This window comes from Aquila chrysaetos, chromosome 24, assembly GCF_900496995.4.
Source record: "Aquila chrysaetos chrysaetos chromosome 24, bAquChr1.4, whole genome shotgun sequence".
NCBI classification, from domain to species: domain Eukaryota; kingdom Metazoa; phylum Chordata; class Aves; order Accipitriformes; family Accipitridae; genus Aquila; species Aquila chrysaetos.
In genome coordinates, this window is record NC_044027.1 from 13,607,872 (window position 1) to 13,634,108 (window position 26,237).

Genomic DNA, 26,237 nt, shown 5'->3' on the forward strand with positions numbered 1-26,237 from the left:
CCCCCCCACTCCGGTGCTCAGGGCGCTTCCACCGCACTCCGGTGGTGACGCCCCGCACCGCGCTCTGGGGAAACTGAGGCACGCCGCCTCCCGGGGGGGGGTCGTGGTGGTGTCCCTCCTCTTCCCCCCCCCCCCCCCCGCCCCCCCCCCCCCCCCCCCCGGCACTGCCCGCCGCCCCCCCCCCCCCCCCACCCCCCCTCCTCCTCCGGCCCAGCGGCATTTTCCTGCCCCCGCGCCGCCCGCGGACCCTCCTCCTCCTCCTCCTCCTCCTCCTCCTCCTCCGCCGAAGGGAGTCGGTTTCCTGCCGCCTCCGCCGCCGCCCGGCACTCGGCGCTGGCTCCCGGGGAGCGGCCGCAGGCGGACATGGCCCCCCGCGCTGCCCCGCTCCTGCCGCTGCTGCTGGCTCTGCTCGGCCGCCCGGGTGAGTGGGGCTGGGGGTTCGGGGGGGGGGGGGGGGGGGCACACCGGGATGGGATCCCTGGATGGGATCCATGGGACGGCGGCGGTGGCGGGACCCACCGGTGACTCCGGGCTGGATGGAGTCCAGGTCCCCGGGGGGGGGTGGCCGAAGGGGTCCCGGCTGTGCCGGTGCGGGCAGTGTCACCCCCCCCCGGGAACCTCCCGGGAGAGAAGGTTTTTGGGAGGGGGACAGCCCCGGGGGTGCGGAGGGACAAACCTCCCCCCAACCCCGGGGGGGGACACACTATGCGGCCCTGGTGCTCCCCGGGACCCCCGAAATCCAGGCTGCGTCACTGGGGCTCGGGAGGTGTCGAAGGCGCCGTTGCTGTGCCCCGGCCGAGGCAATGGCACCCCGGGGCTCTGGGGTGGCTTCTGTGGCCTCCCGGCACTGCGGGGTGTGTGCGTCGACCGGGAGCCGGGGCCAAGGAATGGGGAAAAACCCTGTAAAGTCCTGCGTGGGCCATGGGGACAGAGCTGGGGGTTCATTTGCCCCCGGAGCATTCGGGCAGAGAAGCACTAAAGTCACCCCGAGGTCCCTGCGAAGCCACAGGGCAAATTTCAAGGGGCAACGTGCCGGGGGACACCCATGCTGAATGGAGGGCAGGGGGCTGGGGGACCCCGGGGTGCGACCCACCGGCAGAGGAAAAGGGAACTGGGAAGGCAGCAGGAGGCCGGGGCCAGCAGCACTGCCTGTCCTGGCTGGGTCGGTCCCTCCCGGCCACCGCGGGGGCCAGCGCCGGTGGGTGCTGCCAGGCTCGGCACCCCCTCCCTGCCTACTGTCACCCCCTGGTCACTGCCTGGTAGCTGCGCCAGGCAGTCCCTGTCCGGTGAGGCTGTGCCGTATGGGCCATGTCCCCCGTAGCTGTGCCGTACAGTCCCCATCCTACTACCGTAAGTTCTGCGTCCTCCGTAACTGTGCGGTACAGTCCCCATCCTTTAGCTGTGCCATATGGTCCGCGTCCTCTGTAGCTGTGCCGTACAGTCCCTGTCCTATGGCTGTGCCATGCGGTCCCCGTCCTGCATATATGTGCAATAAGGTCCGTGTTCTCCGTAGGTGTGCGATACAGTCCCCATCCTATGGCTGTGCCATATGGTCCACGTCCTATGTAGTTGTGCCATAGAGGCCCTGTCCTCCCTATCTGTGATGTATAGTCCCTATACCACGTAGCTGTGCCATCTGGTCCCCATCCTACACCACTGTGCAATGTCACCTCTGTTCTACGTAGCTGTGCCATACAGTCCGTGTCCTTTGTATTTGTCCCATACAGCCTCCGTCCTATAGGGCTGTGCCATACAGTCCCTGCACTAACACGGCTGTGCTATATGGGCTGAGTCCTAAGTAGCTATGCCATATGGTCCCTGTCCTATTTAGCTGGGGTATATGGTCCCCATGCTACGTAGTTGTGCTATACAGTCCCCAGCCTCCCTAGCTATTGCATACTGTCCCTGTCCTATGTAGCTGTCTAATGCAGTCCTTCTCCTAACTGTTCTATATGGTCCCTAGCCTGTGTAGCTGTGCCATAGTTCCTGTCCTATGTAACTGCAATGCAGTCCCTGTCCTACGTAACTGAGCTATATAGTCCCTGTCGTATGGTCCCTGTCCTGTGTAACTCCACCATATAGACCATGTCCTATTCATCTGTGCCGTACCATCCCAAACTTATGTAGCTGTGCTATATGGTCCCCATCCTATGTGACTGTGCCATATCGTCCCTGCCCTATGTAGCTATGCCATATGGTCCCTGTCCTGCGTAGCTGTGCCACATATGCCACGTCCTGTCCGGCTGCTGCCTCTCTCCAGCAGGGATCCACGGGACTGGGGGTGTCCACAGCGGGTGCGGTGCTGGGGGTGCCCACGGCGGGCGCAGTGTCGCAGGGCCTCATGGACACAGCAGGTTTCCAGAGGCGGGGGACTGGTGCTGCTCCCCACGGGGTGAGCACGGCGCTGGGTCGACCCTTTCTGTCCGCAGGGAGAGGCTGCCCAGTGCCTGGCTGACTTAGAGAGGGGCAGGAATGACATGACCTGCATCAGTCCCAAAGCCTGGTCCCATCTGCCCTGTCATCAGAGCCCTGATGCCACCTCTGCACGGTCCAACAGCCAGCGGTGGCTCGGAAGGTGACAACACCCCCTCAAGTTTGCAGTGCGGGGTCCATCCCCATTCCTGACCCGGGCTGAGACCGGCCAGCTTGTTACACAAATGCCGAGGCGGCACAGCCGGATGCCGGGATGCCAGAGCGGCGCTGCCCGTCCCACGGGGCATCCTGCGCTGCCAGAGCCACCCTGGCTCCGCACCCCCCAGCCCGGCACCCCTGGGCGTTGCTGTCTGCCCAGGGCCTTTGATCTGCTCCCAAAACCCCAGGAATCGCCCCCCCCCCGGTCCCTGACCCGCGGGGGAGCTGCGGTGGGACCGTCCCCGCTCTCTGGTCTTGGCTGCGCCGGAGCAAGGGAGAGGGCGGGCGGCTGGAAAAACATAAAGTGGATTTTCTTTCTTTCTTCCTTTTTATTTTTTTTTCCCTTTCCTGGAGTACAAAAATAACAGTGCCCTTATCTGATCGCCCCGGGCGCCCAGCTGAGCCCCCTTATCTGATCCTGACATAATGCTGGAGCCCGCTGCCTCCAGGGACTGACGGTGCCCGGCTGGCACCGCTGCCCTGCATCGCCCGTGCCGGCATCCCTGCCCTGCGCAGGGGGCGAGCTCAGCCTCGGCCCTACCCGACCTCCCCGCGGGATGCTGCCAGAGGTGTGATGAGCTGCCCGTCCTCTGCCCAGCAATGCCAGGGGCCTCCCGTGGCTGTGCCCGGTGCCGTCGGGGCAGGAGCAGAGGGGAAGAGGGACGCAGCCTGCGGCGCCCAGATAAGCGGCTGTTTATCTCTTCCTCCCGATGCTGCCGGCCGCACGGCCGCCACGCTGGGGGGAGGAAGCGCTGGACAATAGGTGGGCCCGTGGCAGCGTCACCGGGGGGGGGGGGGAGGTCTGCGCCGTGACCCTGCCGCCACGGCCGCGCCACCTCGATGGCGAGACATGGGCCGGGGGTGCCGTGATGGGCACGACGTGGCGCGAGTGGCCCTTTGCCGGCTGCCGCATCCCAAAGCCTCGACAACCCGGAGCATCACGCCCTCCAGCCCCGGTCCCTGCGGGGGCGGCTCGGTGGCCCTGGCGCGGGGTCCAGTCACCTCCCGGCGCGGTGGCTGGAGCCCCCAGGGATGGGAAAGGATGGGATGGGAAGGGACGGAGCTCAGTGGTCACCTCCAAAGCAAACACAGCATCCCAGGCGCCGTCTCCCCATGGGAAGCCCCCAGCTGTGGCCGCGGGGCTTCACGCTGCCCACCCCCCTCCAAGGGGGCACCCATAGGTGCAAGTGGGTCCCTAGGACACCTCCCGGCACAGGGGCCAGCTCGAGGACAGCCCGGCCACGGCAGGGCCGCCTGGGGCAGGGGAAATGGCCGAGGCAAATGGGGATTTACAGGATCAGGCTTTCAAACGCGCTCAGGATTTCCCTTGGCAGCCGCCCACCAGCCCTGCTCGCTCGCGCGCCGTGCGGGGGGTTCGGGATGGGGCAAAGCTCACGCCTCGGCGCCTGCGGAGGATGAGCTTTACGGCCATTTCCATACCTGAGCTTCCCGCTTTCCTGCGGCATAGGGGATGCGGGGGGGGGCTTCCGCCACCGCCCGAGCGTTCGGGGCAGCTGGGCGCGAGTTTTGGCACGCGGCAGCGCCGAGCGGGGACAGCGGATTTTTCCAGCCCGGATCCGAGGGTCATTAACGTGATTGCTGGCAGCGGCAGACGAGCCCTGAGCAAACACATAGCAGATGGTCCCGCAGGCACTGCGCCGGCAATGGGGCCGTGGTGACGCCGTGCCGGGGGCAGGGGGACAGGGCCGGGGCCGGCGTTTGCAACGCAGCCCCCTCCCACATCACGTCCCCTCCGTGTCCTGTCACCCCACATCTGCATGGTGGGGACTGACCGTCTCTTGTTTTCCTCCCAGACCCCGGGAGAGCCGAGGGCTGCGACCTGCAGCCGGTGACGGCGGAGCCGCCCATCGCCCTGTCCTATGCCACCAGCACGGTGCCACGGGGCTGTGTCAGCAGCAGCTCCATAGGCAACAGCCATGAAGTCCACATCCTCAGAGTCGAGTGGTCCAAGGTGAGCGAGCGGGGTCCCGGTGCATCACCCCGGCACTGTCACTCCGGCACTGTCCGCGCCGGGCAGGGTGTCCCGGCAGTTGAAACTGTTTCCTCTGACTAAGGCACAGCAAGAGGACCTGGATTAACTTCTTCACCAAGCTGCTTCTCCCAGCGCAGCCACGGGCATCTCTGGCCCTAACAGTCTTTAGAGGCAACTTTTCTAGCAGCCCATGCTGCCGGGACCGTCTCTGCGCTGGATGTCCCAGGAACCCCTGTTTCCCTGGGGAGGGGGCCTGGTCCCAGCTTGGGAGCAGGGCAGAGCCCCGGGCGCCCAATGGGGACCACACCGGAGAGGGAGGGATGGAGAGAGAGATGGATGGAGGGATGGAGTAGGGATAGAGGGATGGAGGGAGGCACATCACTTGAAGGCAGCCGAGCGAGCGGAAACCTGGTCGCCAGCATTTGCACAGCCTGCTGAGGAGCGATAACCACGCTGTGGGTGCCCCAGGCAGCTTTCAGGCGAGGACGAGCGCAGAGCAGCAGCAGGGCTGGGGCTGCATCCCTGGGTGGCACCGGTACTGGTTGGCACTGGTGGGTGGGTTTAGAATAGAATAGAACAGAACAGAATAGAATAAAATCATCTAGGTTGGAAAAGACCTTCAAGATCATCGAGTCCAACCATCAACCATGCCCACTTTGCACTGGTGCATGGATTTGCACCAGCACCTGAGTTTGCACCGGCATGTGGGTTTGCACAGCTGCTCTGCAGCATGGCCCAGCAACCCTCGTGCTATCTGGGCCCCAGCAAACCCAGCATTCGATTTTGGCCCAGCCCTGGGCCACCCGGCGCCACGCTCCCCCCTCCCCGCCGCCTCCTGGCTCTCCCAGTTCTGCTTTTCAGGGGGAGGCAGGAGCTGGGCCAGGAGCCGCTGGGGCGGGTGCGTTTTGCAAGGGCCCCTCTGTCCCAGCTTAGTGTGACGTGGCCCTGGCACCCAGGCTCGTGAATAAGCGCCGGGGCCGGGGGTGCCCCGGGGTTGTCACCGGCGGCAGTGGGGGACACGCGCTGATGTCACGGCTGCGGCACCGAGCCCTGCGGCGCACGGGGGGAGCCAGGCAGGGACGCGGCTCCACTCACAGAAGAATTACTGGAAGCCGCTTTCTATAAGCAGATCCCCACGATGAAAAAAAAAAAAAAAGAAAAAAAGAAAAAGAAAAAAATAACCTGAAAGGCGGCGGCGGGGCAGTAGCAAGGCTCCCGCCGCTCGCGCAGCTGAACAATGGAGCGCCGCAAAACACGCGGCAGGAAAAAAAGCCACCGGCTCCTCCCCGACGCCCGGGGCCACCCGGGGACCCCGGCCACCCACGCTCGCCACAGGGCCACAGCCAGGCCAGGATGCCCACAGCCCCATCCCGCCGGCCCAGTGCCCGGCACTGGCAGCAGCCTCCACCCCGCTGGTCCCCGGCTGGTTTTCCCTGCTTGCTGCCTGGCTCAGCACTTTGTGAGCGGTGATTCAGGCAGCAGTTGCCAAACTTAGCGCCTGGTGTTTTGGCTTCCCCATCCGGATTTCTGGCTGGAGGCCACCGGGCAGTGTCGGCCACGGAGAGCGGTGCTTACCACTGCTGTGCCCCCAGCATCCCTCTGTACCGGTATGGCTGGTCCCAAGCCTGGAGCGGCTGCATGGTGCTGGGATGGGGCTGGGAAACCCGCGGGGGGACATCCCGGTGCCCGGGGTGGGGATGCTCTGGTCTTCAGTGGGGGGACACCCTGGTACCTACAGTGGGGATGCTCCAGTGCCCAGGGTGGGGATGCCCTGGCCCCAGTGTGGGAATGCTCCAGTCCCCAGTATGAGGATGCTCTGGTTGCCAGTGTAGGGATGCCCCAGTCCCTGGTGTGGGGACATGTCAGTCTCTGGTGTGGGGACACCCCAGTCTGCAGTGGGGTGACACCAGGGTGCCCAGTGCAGAGATTACTCAGTCCCTGATGCAAGGATGCCCTGGTCCCCAAGGGGGTGTGCCTGGACCCCAGTATGGGGGTGCCCTGGACCCCAGTGTCACCAACTCTGAGGTGGGAAAGCTCTGGTCCCTTGCTCAGGGGAGCCGGGGGTTGTTTGCCTCCCCCAGTGTGGGTCCACATCCATGTGGCATCTCTGCATCCCCCCAGCCTGCCCCCCCCCTAAACCTGGCCACGGCTGCCTCCGCATGGCTTGTGCTTGGGGCCAGCCCCAGGGCTCTCCCTGCTGCCTCTGGCTCTGGGAACAGGTGGGGTGGCCAGGGGGCACCCAGGGAGGTGACAATAATTGGGGCTTGGTGGCTGCGGTGGTGACACTCTCCCCTTTTCCCCCCCCCCAGGTCTCTGCCTTCCCACTGAAGGTGTCCGTCACACCACAAGCTGGTAGCTGCGCCCCGTCACCAGTGCTCATCCTCCTGTGTGCCCGCTGCTCAGCCATCGTCACCTCCCCGTGCCCGGACCTGATCGTCCGCACCGTGAGTGCCGCAGCCCCGCACCAGGAGCAACCCCGGGCGGGCAGCAGGGCTGGGGCCATTCCCAGATATATTTGGGGGGGGGGGGGGGGGGGGGGGCGTCCCTGGAGGAGACTGGTACCCCCAACCCTGGAGACGGTGCTCATGGTGCCCCGGGGAGGAGGGAATGCAACTGGCCGCTGCCGGCAGCGCTGAGCACGGGGCTGGCTGGGCAGGGAATGACGCACAGGGCTGGAAAAAGCTCCCGTTTCCTCCGGATGGCGGGAGGAAGGTCAGGGATGGGGTTTGGCTCCAGCGAGCTGAGCCGGGCCCGGGCGCTTTGTTAGCAAAATAAACCTCCTGCTTTGTTTGTGGCTAATAATAAAGTGGGCTGAGCTCTCCGCGTGCCGCCGGCCGCCTACGCTGCTCCCAGCCCGTGGCCCCAAAAAATCCCTGTTCATCTGGGGTGACCCCCAGCCACGATGGAACCACGGCTCCAGGGATGCCCGCCTGGCTTAGCTTTACACCCGCATCCTCCATGCCGGGGGAAAGGCTTTCCACGCTTTCACCGTGCCAGCCTGCGCCAGGGAGGGATGCGCCTTGCCCCCCACCCCTCCCCGGCTCAGGCTGCCGCTCGCCCCGCAGGACGCCCACCTCAGCCCGGGGACCATCGAAGCACAGGGCCCCGAGCCACCCGTGGCCGCCAGCGAGGGGCAGCTGCTGGCCTGGGCTCGGGATACCTACAGGGGCATCACATCCTACAGCGAGCTGCGGGACCCCCGCTGGGTCCAGGTCCGCCTGGGAGAAGGTGCGTGGGGCCGGGGGCTGGCACTGGGGGGCCAGGGTGGGCAGCGATGCTCTTCCTTCTCCTGAAGGGTGACAACCCGCCGGGGCGAAGCACGGTCCCGGGGGAGATGCTATAGGGACCGATGCCCCCGGCCCGGAGCATCTCCCCACCTGCTGAGCACGGTTTGGCTTTGGTGACCCCTCGCCCCCCACCTCCACAGCCGCCGACAGCCCCCGGGACTGCGTCCCCCAGGAGCGCTTCAATGCCACGCTGCACCTCGAGACTGAGGTCTTCTTCCACGGGGTGAAGGGCTGCTCACGCGGGGACACGCAGAGCACCAGGGCTGCCCACATCATCCGCCTGCAGCCTGAGCCCAGGTACCGCGCAGTGCCGGCAGTGGGACCCCCGGGGGTGGCGGGGGGGGGGGGGGACATGCTTGGAGATGCTCAAGAAGGGGTTGGGGTGTCTCACAGGCAGAGACCCCCCCCATCCCGAGGAGGGGTACAGGGTCTACTGGTGTGGGATGCTGATGCTGGGGGTGGTTTCGCAGCTCCCCCATCACAGAGGTGAACTTGTCCCTGAGCTGTCCCGAGAGAGCCGTGAGCAACCAGATCCTCATCCTGCAGAGCCGGGCCAACCTCACCTGGTCCCTCTCCGTCAACAACTGCCACATCCAGTTCTTGGTAGGGCCCCTCTTGAGAGGGACGTGTGTGTTGTGTCCCCCCCCCCCCCCCAAGGGGTCTGCCAGATGCCAAGAGATGCCGGTGGCACGGGGAGGGTGGCAGGAGGGCACCTGGCAGCCCCTTCGCTGCAAGCCGTCCTAACGGGGACGAACCCAGAAGCCGTCCCTGCCTTGAGCATCCCTAGCTGTCCCCATCCCCGCTCAGCCCACCCTGTGCTGCCCACTCCCCTACCGTAGGTCTCCGGGAACTACAAGATCATGTCCATCTCCCCGATGCTGCTCCCCGGGGAGCTCCTGCCTGACACAGAGTGGGGGCTCGTCGGCAAAGCCTTCGAGAAAAACTACAGCATCATCGCCTCCTATTCCGCCATCCCCGCCAGCACCCGCATCAGCCTGGAGATCCAGGAGCACGGTGAGGCCCCTGGCGCCCCAGGACTGGGCAGGATGGGGGGGGGGGTCCCACCGCCCCCCACTCAGCCCCCCCCATCTCTCTGGCCCGCAGAGGCGATCAGGAGGGCACCCGCAACACCCACCCCCCCGGCCCCCACCGCCAACTCGCTGCCCCACACGCTGCTATTCATGCTCCGTCCCTGGAAGTGTACGGATGAAACCATGGAGATCGTCATCGCCAGGTCCCACCTGGAGGTAAGGGGGGTTGGGGGGGGGGGTCTGATGCCCACCAGTATCGCCCAGGGGGGGGTCGCATCCTGCTCGGGGTGGGTGGCACGGGGCTCTCCCCAGCCAGTGAGTGACCACTGGGTTTGTTTCTCCCAGCCCATCAAGGATGTGGTGAACATCACCCTGCGGGACATCAGCTGCCAGGCAGAGAAAAATGCCACTCACTTCATGCTGAGAACCCCCCTCAGCCACTGCGGCACCTCGCTGGAGGACAGGGGCCACGCCAACAATGAGGTGAGTGGGGGGCCAGCCGGGGCACTGCCCCCAGCCCCGTTGAAATCCCACGGGGGCTTCAGTGATGCCCGGTGGGGCTTCTCCACTGGGACATCCTTGTTTTTTTTCATGGCTGGAAACATCCTGCTGCAGCCCACAGCTGAGTCCTGCTGCTGCGCCTGGGTGCTGGTGGAGATTGGGGGGGGGGGGGGGGGGGGGCGGGTGGTAGGACCCCCATCCCATCCCAGTGGGAACAATGGACCCCGACCGTGGGGACCACTTGGCTGATCCAAACTTCTCCACCTTCTGGCAGCTCATCCTCAACCTGGCCAAGGGTGCAGCGCCCCGGAGCGTGCGGGTAAGAGCTGGGTTTCCCAGCGGGACCGGGGAGGGGAGTGGGACCGTGGGAGAAGGGTGGCAGTGCCACAGCCGGCTGGGTGCTGGGGCGGGGGTGACCTCAGCACCATCCCTGCTTGCAGGTGGCCTTCCAGTGCAAGATCCCACGGGAGCTCTTCCTGCGCCTCTTCCCCACTGCCGCCTTTGAGGCACCGCAGACGGAGCTGGAGGTCAACAAGGAGGCTTTCGTGCAGGTACTGCCACCGGCTCGGTGCCTGGGTTGCAGGGGGGGTCCAGGCATCCCCAGGCCGGTGACCCTGATGATGTGTCCCCCCTTCCCTCCGCGGCAGGCATCCATGCGGTGGGAGGACCACCCCGCCGACCTGCAGCTGAAGGAGTGCTGGCTGGGGGCACCGGGGCGGGAGTCGGTGCTGCTGGTGCAAGGCGGGGAGGCACGTGGCAAGGGGGTGGCCATGCTGGAGGGCCCCCCCCAGCAGCCACGGGAGGAAGGTCTGGCGCTTCCGCTTCACCTACGCCATCCCCGAGGGCGGGCGCGTTCCCTTGTCCACCACCCTCAAGTGCAACGCCGGCTTGCAGGTCAGTGTGAGTAACCCCCCCACCCCGTGATGCCACCGTGCTGGTCCCCACCGTCAGCGGTGGCAGCCTGCCGGCTTTGTCCCACACTGCGGAGTGGGGGATCCCAGCTGGGAGCAGCACCCCCAGTCCCCAAAGAGCCTGGGGGCTCCCAGCCCTGTCCCCCTGATGGGGTGTGGGTCTTCCCCCCACCCACCCCTCACCCCCGCCTCCACCTCCGCAGAACAACACCATCTTCGAGAAGGTCCTGGAGGTGACAGTGAAGGACAGCTGGCGGCCACCCAACAGTGAGTTTGGGGCAGGGGAGGGAGCCGGGGCAGGAGTGGAAGTGGGTAGGGGACCCTCTCCCCAGCGTGGTGGTGCTGATGGCCTCATCCTCCTGCAGATCATGGTCTGGGGCTGGCCGCTGTCCTGGGCATCACCTTCGGCGCCTTCCTCATCGGGGCACTCCTCACTGCCGGGCTCTGGTACATCTACTCGCACACCCGTGAGTACCCACCGCCCCTAGGGACCCCCACAGTGGGATGCGGAGGGGCCACACACATGTCCCTTGCTGGGTTGCCCATGTCCTGCCCTGGCCCAAAGCCCCCTGGCCAAGGTCCCCATGCGAGCCAGGGACGAGGCTGCTGCATTGCCATCATCCGTATGGCCTTCCTGGCAATGCCACAGGGGAATAACCCCACAGCTTCCCAGGGTCCCCCCTACTGCCCTGGGGTCCCCCGCTGCCACCGGCCCTAACTCCTGCTCCTGGTGCCATCATGGTCCCCAATGCCCATCTCCATCCCGGGGGCTCAGGGGCCGGCTGGAGAGCAATCGGGGAGGGTTTGTGCATGGGGGCTGGAAGGTCCCTTGGGGACGAGCCATGGCCACCACTGGCCACCCTGAGTTTGGTTTCCCCTTGGTGTTTCTCCCCCTGGCCCCATGGCGGGCGTTGTGTGAGCCAGGTCCCACCTCCAAACTGCAGCCGGTTTCCAGCACGGCGCCAGCCTCGGAGAGCAGCAGCACCAACCACAGCATCGGCAGCACCCAGAGCACCCCCTGCTCCACCAGCAGCATGGCCTGACCCCCCCGGGCCCCCCCGAGCCTGGCCAGCCCCCATCCGCCGGACTTGGGGACACACCCCAGCTCCATTAAGCTGGTTTTTTGCCCCAAATCTCAGGCTGAGCCCGGAGGGGGCCTCCGTTACTCATTCAGTGAATGCTTTGGCCCCCCGAGGACAGCCCACGCCGGGGAGGGGGGGCACCCTGCAACCTCCCCAGGGTCGCCCGCTGCGGGGTGCGCCAGGGAGGTAGAGAGAGCAGCTATTGCCAAAGTCCCCCCGAGGCTCCCCATCAAATGGGGGCAGGGGGGGCAAAAGTGGGTGCCCCCAGGATGTGCCCCGGCACTTGAGGTGACACCCACACCCCTCCTGCGTCCCCCCAAGAAGGCAGCAGGCACCACTGGGAGCAGCAAGGTTTATTGGGGAGGGGGGGGTGCAGGGCTGCTGCTCCCCCACAGGGCGTTGGGCAGAAACCACCCCCCCCCCAGCTCCTCATCCAAGTTACAAACTCTTATTAATAATAAAAATCTTCTCTACGTTAAGTTAGTAGCGCCCTGATGCCGAGCCTCGCTGCAGCTCGAGGCTCTCACCTACCGCCCCCCCAAAACCGTCCATCCCCCCAGGCACCGGGACTCCGGCACAGCCTGGGGCAGCCCCCCTACAGCCTGGGGCCCCCCCTAGTTGGTTTCACCAAGGTGGGCTGGGAGCATACCCCCCCATGGCCAGTGTCCCCAGCGGGGACACAGGTACAAGGCACTGGGGTGAAAAGATCCGAGCCGGGATGGGGTTGGGGGTCCCGCGTCCCCCCTCCCAGCCCATCTCCAAGTATCATCGGGGGCAGAACCGGTAAAAAGTAAAAACCGGTAAAAAGTACCTTCAAGTAAAAAGAGGCGCAAAGCCCCGTCCACCCCCACGTTACTGGGAGAGCGCAGGGTCGAGCAGCCGGAGGACCCCCCCCACCAAGTGCAGGCTGCCGGTGACCAGGACACGGATGGCGGCCGCCTCCTGCAGCAGCACGGCCCCGCTGCTGGCGGCGGGGTGGTGAGCCCCCGTGGCAGCGGGTGCTGCCAGGTGGGGGTCCCGGCCCTGTGCCACCCACCGCAGCGCCTGGGCCAGGCAAGGGAAGACGAGGGCTGGGGAATTGAGGGGTCGCGGGGCCGGGGGGACCAGAAGCAAGGTCCCTCGGGCAGGAGGTGGCTGCAGCAGCCCCCCCGCCCGCAGGGGGGCCGAGAGCCAGGGGTCCTGCCCCGCTTTCTCCTCCAGCAGCCGAGTCCACTTCTGCTGGTTCTCCAGGCAGCGGGTCAGGGCGGTCTCCAGCGTCACGTTGAAGTTTTGCTGGTCTGGAAGAGATGGGGATGGGGGTCAGGGATTAGGTGGGGCCAGGGAGGGGTCAGGGATGGGGGGGCCGGGGGAGACCCTGGCTCCCCGGCACTCACCCGCGTTGCTGGCCATCGACACCTCCGTGAAGTTGGGGCAGAAGACAGCGTAGTCAAAGTGGCAGGGCTGTGGGGAGAGGGGGGGGGTGTCAGTGCTGTGGGAGCCCTCAGGACCCACCCATGGGATTCCTACGGGGACCTGTCCCACATCTGAGTTCCCCCCTGCATCCAGGGCTGCGAGACCCCTGGGGGGGGGCACTGAGGCTGGATACAACCGGGGACAGCAGGGTGGACAGACAGACAGACAGCACACGGCATCAGCTCCACCTCGTGGCTCCCTGCACTCACAGCAAAGCAGGTCCCAGCACAGGCAGAGAACCCAGGCGTCCGGGCCCACTGACACCCCCCCCCACCCCCCCAAAACCTCACCAGCAGCAGCTTGAGCAGTGCCGCCGTGTCCCGGTCCCCCGTGGCGTTGAACAGCAGCACACGCACCTCGGAGCCGCTGCGGGGAGAAAGGGTGGGGGTGGCCCGTGCCCCATGGGGACCCCCGGCACCACCACCGTGCCCCGCAGCGTGTGTCGTTCCCCCCCCCCCCCCTTACTCGTGGGGCTTGTCCTGGTTGAGGGCGGCCTGGCGGAACCAGCGGACGCAAGCCTGGATGCTGCTGGTGGTGTGAGCCCCGTCCAGGTACCACGTCACGGGGCCGCGGGGCAGCACCTGGGTCCGGCCCAGCCACTCCGTGTCCCGCAGGCCTGGGGGGGGGGGGCACAGGGCATGGCTGGGACCCCCAGGTGCCCCTCCAGCACCGGGACCCCCGCGGGGATCAAATGCGGGGCGGGCAGCCAGGCTGTGCCCTCCAGTACAGGCAGCACTGGCCGGGGGCCCGGTGTGGTGTGTGTCCCCCCCCCAAAGCCCTGCAACACGACAGCAGGGGGAGGGGGGGGGGCAGCCCGGCACAGCCATACTGCACCTTGGATCATGGCATCGGTGGGTCGAAAGGTGGGCGCCAGCGGCACCAGCCTCCCCACCAGCTCGGTGCCTGATGGCACCTCCTTCAGCTCCCCGAGACCTGGGGGGACAGGCGCCCCGCTGAGACCCTGGGGGCCACAACGGGGTCTGACCCCCCCCCCGTCCCCATCCCCGTCCCCCCACCTTACCCCGGCAGCCGCGGAGCTGCAGCCAGGTCCGTGCCAGCTGCAAGGCCAGGGCGGCGTTGGAGCGTTGGTGGGCGCCCGCCAGCCCCAGCTCCAGCGCCTGATTGTCCCCCTCGAAGGCGTCCAGCTCCGGGCAGAGGTAGAGGGGACACTGCGGAGAGAAGAGGCTGAGCTCCCCCCCCCCGTCATGGGGTATCCCCCATCCACCCCCACCACCACCCAACTCACCTCCCGCTCCTGGGCTCGGTCCCTCAGCACCTCCAGCGGCCCCTCCGGCTGCGCCACGGTGAACGCCGGCACGCCAGGCTGCGAAGGACGGGGGTGCTCAGGGCCACGGGGCTGCTCAGAGCCACGAGGGAGCACACCTTGAAACTGCGAGAGGGTGGAGGACTGGGTCTCCCTACCTTAAAAATGCCCCCCTTCTGCCAGGCGATCTTCTCCATGGTGTCCCCCAGGATGCTGGTGTGGTCGATGCCCAGGGACGAGACCCCACACACCACCGGCGCCCTGGGGACGCAGCACGGCAGTGTCCCTGCTGTCCCTCCGCCGTGGGGACACCAGGCCCTGGCAGCCCCTGGCAGGCTCGGCTCCGCTGGCTCCTACCTGATGATGTTAGTGCAGTCGTAGGCGCCACCAATGCCAACCTCCACCACCGCCAGGTCCACCTGGGGACACGGGGGACACTGGAGCCATCACAGGGCCACCAGCAGAATGTGTCCCCATGGATTCAGGGATGCGGATGGGGCCCGGTCCCTGCCACCGTCCCTCCAAACCCATGCCTGAACATGCACCCTACTCGTGGGGAGACCATCCACCCGACACAGCATCCCCTGGTTACAGCCACAACAGCCTGACCGATGCCAAGTTCTGCCCCAGGTCAGGGCTGGACCCCAGGTGTCCCCCCTCCCCGAAGTCCCCACCAACGTGACATCCCCATCACAAGCTGGAGGCCACCACCACCTACCTTCTCCTGCAGGAAGACATGGAAGGCCATGATGGTGAGGAAGCGGAAGTATGCTGGCATGCTGGCACACGCCGGGTCCTGCCGGGCAGAGTGGGCATAAAAGGATGGCATGGAGCATCCCCAACCGGCGCTGGGGTCCACGGCCCCGGGGGGGGGGTCCCAGGGGAGGAAGCACCCCCCACAAGCCCTGCCACCCCCACCTTGGTCTCCTCCAGGCGGTTGTAGACGAGCCAGAAGTACTTGCTGAAGAGGTCCTTGCTGATGGGCTGCCCGTTGATGCGGATTCGCTCACGCACCTGCACCAGGTGAGGGGAGCTGGGGGGGGGCAGAGCAGGCGGGGGCCATGGTCAGGCACGGCACCACCGGCCCCCCCAAACCTCCTAATCCCCCCTGCCCACCTGTAAAAGCCAGTCTTCAGCCCGTAGCTGCGGAGTATGCACTCGGTGAAGGCACACACCGAGCCCTGGGGAGACGGCAGCGTTAAAACCCCCCGTGCCAGGGCAGGGGCAAACGGAGCCACAGATGCTGGTGGCCCCCCTCGCCCCCCCAGGCACTGCCCGCCAGCCTCACCTTGCCCTTCGTCCCTGTGACGTGGATGATGTTCAGTCGATCCAGGTCCTCGACCTGCAGGAGGTCAACCACCCCGTGAGACCCCCGCGGCAGCCAGGGCCGAGCACGGCGGCACCGCTGCTGGGATGGGGGGGGGGGGACAGGGACAGGGACCCCCCTCACCCTTCAGCCCGCTCCTCTCCAAAAAGCCCCGCATGGCTTCCAGCTGGGCTTGGGGATCACCACGTTCCCGTTTCACCTGCTCCAGGTAGCTGGCGTTGGTCTGCAGGGTGTTGAGGGTCCGGATGGTGTCCTGGAAAGACCCCCGGAGGTGGTCAGGATGGCACCCATCACCGCAGCCTCAGGGCTGTGCCCACCGCCACGGCCCCGGGGGCCAGCCTGCCCTGTGCCCACTGCACCCCCACCCACCCCATGGAGCTCAGTTCCCTCGGCGGCACTCGCAGCCGCCCACGCCGGCGGCATCTCCGCCATGGCCCCGCGGGGACGTGCCGGCAGCGCCAGAGTCTGTCGCGGCGATGCCGTGGGGATGGGGACGGGCTACTTATCGGCAAGGGGAGCCCGCCCCTTCCCGGGTGCCCCTTGGCCCCATGGGGGGGGGGGGGGGGCACAGGGCAGCCCAGCACCCAGCACCCACCTCTGCCCCGGCGGGACAAGGCCGCCCGTGGGCGCGAGCGGGCGGTGCTCCGGTGCTGGCATCTGTGCCCGCTGGTGTTTAATTATAGGCGCAAACGAAGCAACAGAGCTGCACCTGCATGGCGCACGCAAGACACCCCGCTGCACAGCCACGGCCGCTGCCAGAGGTCACCGGTGCCACCGAGCTCCCGGAACCCGCAGCGGGGGGATGCGGGCCTGGCCCCGGCACCGCCGCGGTGGGCACCTGGCGTGGGACAAGCCCGTGTCCCCGGCGTGGGGACACCCCACCCGAGCAGCCGGGCCCCGTCCCAGCAGCCGGCGGCGCGGGGACCCGTGGCGGTTCCGGCCCCGGTGAGCGCGGGGCTGGGGCGGGACAGCTCCCCTCTCCCGGGGGGCTCCCGCACCGTCCCTCAGCCTGGGGACCGCCGGCGTCCCCGCGATGCCAGGCAGCCGCGTGGGCCCGGGACGCGCCCCCGCCTGTCGGACCGGGTCCCGCTGCGGGCCGGGGTCACGCCGGTGCCGCCACGAGGAACGGAGGTTTGCGGGGCACCGGCGGTCCCCGGCGGAAAGAAGGGCGAGATGGTGAGCGGCGGCTGGCGCGGCCCGGGGCTGCGGGACAGGGGCAACCCCGCAGGCGGGGCCGGGGGTCCGGCCGCCCCGCACGGTACCGGAGCCACCTCGCTGTCCCGGCCCCGCGACCAGCCCACCCCCGAGCTCGCAGGCCTGCGGCTCGGGAAGGGACCGCCGGTGCTGGGGAAGGGACCGCCGGTGCTGGGGAACCCCGCCGGCCGCCCTCCAGCTCCGGGCTCGGTGGGATGCCCCGGGCCGCAAACGCGCAGTCCGGCCGGCTGCAGCCTCCCGGTGCCCCCGCCGCACGATCCAGGCCCCCCCCCCTCCCCGGCAGCACTCGGTGCGAGGTCCCGCTCCCCCCCCCCCCCCCCCCCGCCCGTACCTGGTAGTCCATGGCGGGGGCACGCGCCGGCCGCGTGCTGAACCGGCGCTCGGCGGCGGCAATTGCCCGCAACGCCCCACGTAGCGCGCGCAGCCCCCGCGCCACCATCCCGCCGCGCCGCGCGCCTGCCGCCGGGAATCCGCGCCACCCCCTGGGGCGGGACCACCCCCACCAGCCCCCGCCCCGCCCGCCGCCATCTTGGAAATGGGCATTGCGCCGCCACGTCGGAGGGGGGCGCCATCTTTGCGAGGGGCAGGGAAGGAGGAGGGAGGGCGAGCGGGCGCGGACCCTTCCTCCTCCCGCGGAGCCAGCAAGCCCGGCACGGCCGAGCCAGGACGCAGCGCGGCGGCGCCGGTCCCCGCAGCACGACACCGGGACACGAGGGGCTGCTCTGGGGTGCAGGCCCCCCCCCCCCCCCCTCAGCTCTCCGGCCCCCAGCCAGGCAGCATCCCCCTCACCCTCTGCTCGTGCCGCTGTGTTAATCCGCTGCAGCGCTAATTGCGCTGGCCCTCCCTCCCGTTAACAGCGCAGGGGTGGGCACCCCCCAGGAGGGGAGCACCGGGGGGGTTGGGGGGGGGGAGTTGCGATGTCCCAACCCTGGGCGCCCGTCCTCGGGGATGACAGAGGCGCTGTCTTACAGCACTCCAGCTGCTTTCTCCCTTTAGGCAAAAGAGTGACACAAGGTTAAAACCAGCCGTTTGGGACAGGATTGTGTTTATTCACAACCAGCAGAAGTGATCTGGCTTATTGCTTGCAACCAACTTCATTTTTTCCAAAGAAACCAAGTCCCCCTAACCAGACACTGTTTCAGAGCCCCGCATCGAGAGAGATTTACCTTGTACACGTCCTTTATCATCCTCACTTTTTGTCCTGAGAACAGCCCTGCTCACCACTGCTTCCTCCTGACACCTTATGCTACCGACGTGGCTTTTGCATTAGTCTAGTTAATGGACAACCTATCAAATGCCAAAGGTTATCACCTGCTGCATGTTATACACGTTATTTTTTTGAAAGTCTTGGGATCCATGGGGCTCACTGAGAAAAGGGCCAGCTGCAGCTGACAGCCATGGAAGACAAAGTGTTCAGTGAGCGGTTCCGCTACAGCAGGCTGTGAAGGAGCACTCGCTCTGTATGAGTTGGTCCGGACAAGCTCTGGCTGGTCACTGTACCCAGGGAAGGCAGCGGTCTCACTCTAGACTCACGCAAAGAGCTCCAGGGCAGAGAAGCAGACACGCGAGTGTTTAAAGAGTCACCCTGCTCCCAGCACAGTGTTCCAAACACTGCCAGGCCATCGTGAAATCCCTGCAGACAGTGGGACGGCAGGTCTCGCCCCAGGCTGAGGCGAGCACTCACAACTCCCTTCCCCATCCAAACTCCTGCCACAGCCAGCACTACAGGGAAAGCATGCAGCAGGCTGGGTGTGTCTTGACACGACTCCCAGTTGCAGTTTGCATGAAGAAAGCGTGGATACCACATGCTGTTACAGAGATCAACGATTCCCACCATAAATCCTGGCTGTATGGAGCAACCAGCTCTGCCAGCCGCCCCTCTGGTTTGCCCCTTTCTAGGCTAGAGCCAGTGTGAGTTAGTCACGCTGTCTAGAGCGACTCTGCCTTCCCCAGGACACCTCCGCATTACTCAGAAGTGCCTGCCTTGTCCTACATCAACGCTTCAGCATTCAAAGGACACACCGTGCAGCAGCTATGACCAACCGAGAGAGCTGCAACATATCCCAGCAGGGCCCAGTTTGGTCCAGGGCAGGTACTCCCAGTCCTGCCAGTCACAGCACCGCTTGCCAAGAGCCCCAGCACCAACAGAGCCACTTTCTCCATCACCAGGTCCATAACAATCGATCCACAAGATTAACGTAACCAATACAGACTGTTGCAGGGGGAACACAGGCTTTGTGCCAAAGCTGCAGGGAAACAACCCCAGGCTCGCAGGCATCACCTTCCCAGTCACACAGCTCCACAGTGGCTGAGCTGCTGCGTGAGAAGAGAGGACGGCAGAGCTCGGTTAAAGCCAGCAGACACTTCTCCTTGAAGAAAGTCCCTTCCCAGACAGAACGACCCCACCAGGACATCCCCGCTCAATGCAACCTGCAGAGTAGCCCAGCCGGGACCCCGCTGGGGAAGCCCCTGCTCAAAACACTCTGTCAAATTCAGTCTGGTTGGTTGCAGTCGGGTTCCTGCCCTGGTTTGCTGGCTGCTGGGGCATGTGCCCACCCCTCCTGCGTGGTGGGGCCAGGTACTCGAACATGGACTGGTTGTGCGTGGACAGCATGTTTTTGAGGTCCGAGGGCATGGGGTCTGACCAGAAGAAGTCATGGTTCAGCGCATCGTCGCTGTCAATCCGCTGGGCGGGATCCAGCACCAGCAGCTTGTCAATGAGGTCGAGTGCATAGGGGTCTTTGACGTAGGCTTTCAGGCGATCCTTCACCTTGCGCTTCTGGCCTTTGGGGAGATCCAGCTTCTGGTACAGCTCATATTTATCCACATTCGGCCAAACCTGGAAAGGGGCAGGAAAGGGGGGTTGGGAGGAAATAATTATGAACAGAACAAGCCATTTTTGATGCAAATACCCTCAGGGAAACCAAGGTGAGGTCTGCCAAGAGAACAATACTATTTAATAACCTCCAAGCTGGCAGGCCTTGTTCCCACAGCATGAAGGAGGCACTAAAAGGTGCACTAAAGCCTGGAGACACATGGACAAGTCAAGACAGAGTCTTCCTGGTGTGGGAATGGCACCCAAGATGCTCCAGATCTCTGGTTCTCCCACAAGAGCTACTAGAGAGCACAGCTCAGGCCAGCTAAAACATCCAGAAATCTAAAATGACAAAACTTATTGTTAAACAACCACCTGGATGTATGTGGCACCTTTTATCCTTAGAAAGCAAAGCCTGCTGCAATCACCAGTGCTTACCTCAACCCCGATCTGGGAGAGACCACAGCAGGTATCTACATATAAAAGAAAGCGCCTTCAATGTATACATAATATATGTAACAGAAGCGTCAGGCCTCTGCAGCTGCCTGCACAACACATCCCACCAGATTACAGCCCTGGAGAAGAGATCCCTCAGCTCGACCACCCACAAGAGGGCAGGACAAGCTGCCATTAAATAAGGAGCTGAGAAAGGGCCGAGTGCTCACACCAGGGCTGAGTTGATGCCACAAATCATAAGCCAGAATTAAAGCAGCTTTTCAAGGTGACCAGTGCAAAGCACCCAAGACAAACTTCTCAACACAAAACAAAAAAACCCCCACCCTTCTTTTAAGCAGAAATTCAGAGGGTGTTTATGAGAGACAACCCCCAAACACAGGCTAGAACAGATTCCTACATGTAATGTTCTGTTCTTTCACACGCGGAGCTGCCAGCATCCTCTCGGCGCTCAAAAACAAGGACACGACTCACCCCTCCCGAAAGAGGTCTGGGAGGCCAAGTTCACCCTCTTCTCCTTAAGAGGTTGAGCACAAGTAACATCACAGCTGTAGTTTACACAGAGCAGCAAGGAACGTCCCACTGTGCACTTGGCTCCCAGGAGGCAAACAGAATTTGCAGGAGCTTCCCCAGCCTCCCTGCCAGCAGCAGGCACACTCCAGTGCCAGGAACGTGCAGCAGCCATTGCACAGGGCAGGGAAGAGGCCCAGGAGCACTCCATCCCGGTCCCTGCCCACAACACCGCTTCACACCTCTCTCCTGCCCTCCACAGCTTGCCCACACTCTTGCCCTCACCTCCGGTGTGATGGATCCACAGAGCTGGCTGATGAGGGTGAGCTGGTGCTGCTCTGTGTTCCCCTGCATGATGGGGCTGCGGGTCCACATCTCTGCCATGATGCAGCCTCCGCCCCACAGGTCAATGGGGGGACCATAGTCCCGCTCCCCTAAACGGAGATGCCGTTGTTAGTCACCCAGGGGAAGGAGAAGGGCAGAGAAGCCGGCAGAGCCCATCACCTCCTACCTAGGAGCAGCTCTGGCGGCCGATACCACAGAGTCACTACCCGGTTGGTGTAGCGGTTTGGCTGGCTGTTCTTAGCCAGGCTGAAAGCTCGAGCCAGCCCGAAGTCTGCAAGCTTCAGGACTCCATCCCGCGTGATCAGGACATTCGCAGCTTTCATGTCTCGATGCAAGATCTGTACAAGGACAGACATCGAAAGGTTAAGCCATTAAGGCACCCTCCTTGGGTCCCTGGTGCCAGCTGGGTACTCATACTCCGGAGGTGGAGGACAAGGAAGGACTTCCCTCCAGCCTGCACTAAGACACCCACTCCTTGGAAAGCTACAGAGAGCAGGGTGACCTCAGGGCACAGCATGGATCTGGCCCATTACCTTGTTCCTGTGGATGTAGTAAAGTCCATTCAATAGCATCTGCATAACTTTCTTGATCTCCGAGAGCGTGAACTTGACGTGAGCATTGCTGAGAAGGCCAGCCAGGTCGTGCTCGCAGAAGTCAAACACAAGGTAGATACTGCCCTTGCAGCGGTTGTATGGAGAGGCTACAGGGAGAGGCAAGGAGAGACTGTCAGCGAGGGACCCTTAACTCCATCACAGCTCCTCCTGACCTCCAGCCACCCTGCGGCTCATACAGTGCTCACTAGACAAAACCTCGGGGCACAGGAACACAGAGAACCAGAGACAGCCTGCAGGCCTCAAGATCCTTCGTAAAGAGGCACTAAGACAGCACAGCTAGCAAGGGAAGAACAAGGGATGAGAATCAGAGTAGTGAATGTCGTCAGGCAAGGAAAGGGCATGAAAATCTTTGAAAGCTTCATTTTGTGTTGTTCCATGTGCATAACGGCTGTGGGGTTTCCTCCTTGCAAGCTGTGGCTGGTAGGTGTACATACCGCTAGCTGCCAGCCAAGCACTATCACTGATTGCATCAGCGATAGAGCAGGCACCCGCAAAGACAGCCCCAGGAAAAATGCAGAAAGAGAGAAAATCCATCTAATGTAACACTAGAAAGTGAGGCTTTCTGCAACCTCAAACAGCATCTACGAAAACGGACTGATCTCAAAGTAATTTAAAACTCCAACTCCAATTGTCAAAAAATTGCCCAGAAGTCAGTAACAGGAAACCTCAAATGAAGCAATCGATTTCAATCTTGTTCCTAGAGCACACATGCAAAACATTATTAAAAACAAAGGCTAATTTTCATCAGCTGTAATCAGCAAAACCTGCTGATCAGCAACTCCAACCGGAAAATGAGGGTTAAGCTCAACCGCCATAGAAATACTCCACTCTCCTCTGCCAGCCAGAAGGGTGCCTGCTAGATCAGGTTTGCAGTTCCTTACACGGATACGGTCCCTACCACACCTTTCATAGGTAAAAAGAGAAAAGCTTAAATTTTGAGAACAGCAAATGCAACGTTTCTACTTTACTGGAAACTGAGGTCAAGGTAGATTTGGATGAAAACTGGAATTCAAACAAAACACAAAAAACTGACATGTCTACAAAAATATTTACCTTAAGTATGCCCGACACCCAATCATTACAACTCATTTAATCACACAATGATTTAAAAATTAACTTGTCAGTGTTTCTACTTGTACCTGTTCAGACAATAATCTACACACTGTGGAGTACTGGAGTAACTTCAAGTTCCTGGTCCCAGGCCAGGGATTTCTACCAGTTCAGTGACCAGACTTTTTTAAAAACATCATCACCAGATACCTGCCACTTTCATTTTTTATTTAACTGAAATTACTGTCTTGAGAATAGCAGCTTTTAACATCAGCTGCCACTTTCAAAAGTATTTTTCCAGTACAAATCCATACAAGAGAATGATATATAAAAACTAGCAAGTGTTTTAAAGTAATTTCGCTGGAAACGGAGCCAGCCCAGGTGCACTGAGCGTGCCAGTCACCCAGTGGAGCCGTGTGGTGGAAGTGAGGAGGTGGAGGAGCAGCTCAGAACTGCCCTGTGTGGAGTCCCTGCCCTCACAGCATGAGCAGTTACTGTCATCCGCAGAAGGAGACGCTGAGCGAGTCTCCAGCTGGAGCTGTGTCATCAGCTCAGAGCTGCCATGAACTGTCATAAGCCAACCGAGAGGGACAGCTCCAGCTCCTGACAGGGAACCAACTGTGCACAGCCATGAAATCAGCTCTGGGCTGAGAACCCTCTGCTTCAAAGTCTCTCCAGCACTGGTTTATTTAAAGCCTCTCAGACAGGAGTTTTCCAAGACGGGCAGCATTCACCACCCTGGCACAGGCATATCCTAGCAGGGCTAACAACAGCTTTTTCCAGTCAAGCTGCAGCAACATTCTAACTCACTTAGAAACTGTTTTCCAAGGTGAGTGTACTGTCATGCCACATCACAGGCAGGAACAGAGGCCCGTGTTCAGCTAGAGGACCCCACCCCCAGCACAAACCACCAGCCTGCTCAGCAGCGAAGGAGGGCTGAAAAAAAGGCAACAGCCCGCACAAGAGAGGCCCCCACAAGCTACCTTTGGTCCTGCAGATTTCTATGAGGTTCACCACGTTTTCATGTTTGAGCAGCTGGAGGATTTTAATCTCTCGCAAGGCTGTGATGGGGAACTGGAAAGAAGAAAGAGAGGACAGGGATTAGGGGTGCAGGAGACCAGGCCACCCTTGCCTAGAGAACAGGAGAGATGTGACCACAGCAGCTTGGCATGGGACCTGCTCGAGCAGCACTGCGACTAATCACTGAAGGGTAATCAGAGCTTTAAAATAAAACACCAACACTGGGATTATCAAAATTTATTCACCATCAGGCCACCATTGGTGAGGGAGATCGTGCCACAAAACGGAAGTGTTTGCGTTGTGCCGAGATGGGCACACAGAAACCCATCCCTCCTCCCCTCACCTTGCATGCTCGTAACAGGACGTGGTACAGCCCAGCTTGAGCTGCAGAGCAAACTCCCTAGCTGCTGCCCATGCTGTTTAAGAGCTCTCTCCCCAGCTTGCCCCATCTCTGCACACCCCTGAGCCTGTGCCTTTCACGCACTACCTAGTTCTTCCACAAATACCAGCCCGCGTGGAGCCCTGCGCCAGGGCTGACAGGATTTTGCACAGGAGGAGGAATACGTGGGTAGCAGCCACTTCCCAGCAGCTGTGCTGTGCAGCCCAGGCACCACACAGCTACTGCTACACACTGCTGCCACCTGCCTTTGCAGCCAAGAAGGTGATAACAGGCTGTACACCTTGGCAGGGCATCCACAAGACCCAACATTATCACAGTATCAGTAGGAGAGGAAAAAGGCCACGGGGCTGGGATCCTGTCCACACCCTTACAGGTTCAAGGTCTGGCATGTTATAGCAGTAAATATTCTTAAAGAACAGAGTGAAAACACACCTCTGCCATCCCAAAGATTAACTTTCACCTATGAACCTCCCAGTCCAGGCCTTCCCAAACTCAGCCCAGTCATGCTCCCACACTTACCCCCTCCTTCTCATTTTCCATCAACACTTTCTTCAGTGCTACTTTCTTGCCTGTCTGACGATGTTTGGCTTTGAAAACTTCCCTATAAAACCAGAAACAAATCTGTGAGCAGCACAAGGAAGAAGGCAAGGAATCAGGTGCTCCTGACCAGGAACAAGCCCAAACAAGACACACGAGAACGCCATACAGTCAGGTCTGTGCTGAGCCACCAATTGACCCGGCCACATCCCCTTTGGACTAAATGCCCTCAGGACTGGCTGAGCCAACCCAGACCCCAGAGCTCCCACAGTCCCACAGGGATTTCGGACAAAGTTGCACCTTTTGGGGAAAGTTGCTGGTCCCTGCCCCGACCGTCTCCAGGGTAAACTCTGCTCTGCCAGAGCCCGGGACAGAGCAGGGCCTAGGGGTGGGAAAAAGAGGGCTCAGGGGCCAGGCTGGTTCCCTGGGGTAAGAAGGGTGACTGGGGAAAGGACACCCAAGCAAGGGGCACCCGGGCCTGGGGCGGGCGGGCCGCGGGGCTGAGGAGGCCGGGCCCGGGCGGCAGGCCCGAGGGCGGGGTAGGCCGGGGAGGGCTGGGGAGGGCTGGGGAGGGCCGGAGCCGGGCGCGGGTCGGACCGGGGCCGGCGGGGCGCTCACCCGAAGGTGCCCTGCCCGATCTTGGCGAGCTTCTCGTACTTGGAGACCTCATCACAGAAAGGACACTCCACCATGTCGTACTGCTTGGCCATGCCGGCCGCCGCCGTTGCTACAGCACCGCGACACACCTATTCCGTCACGTGCCCCGCCCCTTCCGTCACGCGCCGCCGCCCCGCGAGGCCTCCTGGGACTTGTAGTCCGGCGACGGCGGCGGCCATGTTGTCACCGCCCTTCACTCTCTCGGGGTGCTCGGCTGGGCTGTTCTTGCCGCTGCCGCCAGCAGCCCTCCCGCTGCCGCGGCTGGCCCCTCGCCCCGCCGTCAGCCACCCCAGAGCGTGTTCGTGTCTGCGTCCGTGCCCCAGCATCCTCAAGGAAGCAGCTCCGTGCACCCCGCTGTCACCCACATCCCTCCACATGGCCCAGCGCACCGAGCAGCCCCTGGTGCTGGTGGCCCTAAAGTATGTCACCATGTCCCCTGCGTGCTTACACCCATCAGGGATTTAACAGCATTTCTGCTCCCTGGCTCTGCACTGTGCCTGCACCCGGGGGCTGTGGTGAGGGGACCCCATGGCCAGGGCAGGACACCAGGACCTGGTCCCAGGGAGACCCTGCATTCCCACCCCGCTGGCAGAAACATTCCCGGCTGGGGACACCATCCACCTCAGCAACGCCCATGTTCGGGTGCAGAACAAACAGCTTGGTTTGGGGTTGTTTGAAACTGGTCCCCAAAGCAGGGCGCACAGGGAGCCAAGGCCAGAGCAGCAGCAAAGATGGCTGCTGGCATCCTGGCCATTGGAACCACCAGGTGCTCCCTGGGAATGGGGGACAACACAGACACCAGATCCCTGCCAGGCCCGGGCCACCTTATCCTGCATGGAGACACTCCAATGGGGCACCCCAAGGTCCCCCAGCATGAGAGAACAGCTGGTGGCAGGGGGCCCCCACTGGCAGCGATGCCATCCAGCTGTCACCCCACGGAGCCCGATGAGGGCAGGGGCTGAGCCTCAAATGTGCATGGCGGGTCCCTGTCTGCAGGGCTGGCACCCTCCTCCGTAGGGCTGGCACCCTCCTCTAGGGCTGGCACCCAGGGTTTTTTGGGTGTCCACATCTGCTGGACATCCCTGAACCAGGGCCCCAGAGGTGGCCCCGAGCAGCCAGGCGGGTGCGAGCAGACACGGGGA

The 26,237-nt window shown here is 63.2% G+C and overlaps 3 protein-coding genes across 5 annotated transcripts; 1 reads left to right on the top strand and 2 right to left on the bottom strand.

Moving 5' to 3' along the window:
* The first annotated feature begins 275 nt into the window (after positions 1 to 275).
* ENG (endoglin) lies at positions 276 to 11,781 on the top strand. The gene is given in 16 exon segments (XM_030000659.2): positions 276 to 421; positions 4,446 to 4,603; positions 6,934 to 7,068; positions 7,690 to 7,852; positions 8,052 to 8,208; positions 8,382 to 8,514; positions 8,751 to 8,925; positions 9,016 to 9,158; positions 9,288 to 9,425; positions 9,718 to 9,762; positions 9,884 to 9,994; positions 10,091 to 10,222; positions 10,224 to 10,337; positions 10,558 to 10,621; positions 10,720 to 10,821; positions 11,279 to 11,781. Coding segments are annotated over 16 exon segments (1,947 nt in total). The 5' UTR covers positions 276 to 363; the 3' UTR covers positions 11,398 to 11,781.
* On the bottom strand, positions 11,775 to 17,156 carry FPGS (folylpolyglutamate synthase). Of its 2 annotated transcripts, none has more exons than XM_030000660.1 (15): positions 17,026 to 17,156; positions 15,603 to 15,732; positions 15,441 to 15,493; positions 15,269 to 15,333; positions 15,071 to 15,185; positions 14,871 to 14,948; positions 14,510 to 14,571; positions 14,311 to 14,413; positions 14,135 to 14,212; positions 13,910 to 14,057; positions 13,723 to 13,821; positions 13,354 to 13,504; positions 13,179 to 13,254; positions 12,810 to 12,876; positions 11,775 to 12,713 (listed from the first exon to the last, which is right to left on the bottom strand). In XM_030000660.1, the coding sequence occupies exons 1-15, from the start codon at positions 17,131 to 17,133 to the stop codon at positions 12,289 to 12,291; spliced, it is 1,758 nt and encodes a 585-aa protein (XP_029856520.1). In that variant the 5' UTR covers positions 17,134 to 17,156; the 3' UTR covers positions 11,775 to 12,288. The 2 variants fall into 2 exon arrangements, with proteins under 2 accessions (XP_029856520.1, XP_029856521.1); XM_030000661.1 differs by lacking the exon at positions 17,026 to 17,156 and adding an exon at positions 15,849 to 15,959.
* A 566-nt stretch (positions 17,157 to 17,722) lies between these two features.
* On the bottom strand, positions 17,723 to 25,217 carry CDK9 (cyclin dependent kinase 9). Of its 2 annotated transcripts, none has more exons than XM_030000738.2 (7): positions 25,057 to 25,217; positions 24,421 to 24,502; positions 23,465 to 23,555; positions 21,351 to 21,517; positions 20,984 to 21,155; positions 20,758 to 20,906; positions 17,723 to 19,533 (listed from the first exon to the last, which is right to left on the bottom strand). In XM_030000738.2, exons 1-7 carry the CDS (start codon positions 25,146 to 25,148, stop codon positions 19,168 to 19,170), a joined length of 1,119 nt encoding a protein of 372 aa, XP_029856598.1. In that variant the 5' UTR covers positions 25,149 to 25,217; the 3' UTR covers positions 17,723 to 19,167. The 2 variants fall into 2 exon arrangements, 1 of the variants encoding a protein (XP_029856598.1); XR_005931362.1 differs by having other exon boundaries at positions 19,330 to 19,533; positions 19,948 to 20,906.
* Between the last annotated feature and the right edge of the window lie 1,020 nt (positions 25,218 to 26,237).

Coding starts and splice junctions, on each gene's coding strand:
- FPGS (XM_030000660.1), bottom strand. CDS start 17,133: ATGGTGGCGCGGGGGCTGCGCGCGCTACGTGGGGCGTTGCGGGCAATT. Junction 14,949..15,070: donor ACCGCCTGGAGGAGACCAAG/GTGGGGGTGGCA, acceptor TCTGCCCGGCAG/GACCCGGCGTGTGCCAGCAT. Junction 14,414..14,509: donor GACTGCACTAACATCATCAG/GTAGGAGCCAGC, acceptor CTGCGTCCCCAG/GGCGCCGGTGGTGTGTGGGG.
- CDK9 (XM_030000738.2), bottom strand. CDS start 25,148: ATGGCCAAGCAGTACGACATGGTGGAGTGTCCTTTCTGTGATGAGGTC. Junction 23,556..24,420: donor TGGAAAATGAGAAGGAGGGG/GTAAGTGTGGGA, acceptor TCTTCTTTCCAG/TTCCCCATCACAGCCTTGCG. Junction 20,907..20,983: donor GCCGCCAGAGCTGCTCCTAG/GTAGGAGGTGAT, acceptor ATCTCCGTTTAG/GGGAGCGGGACTATGGTCCC.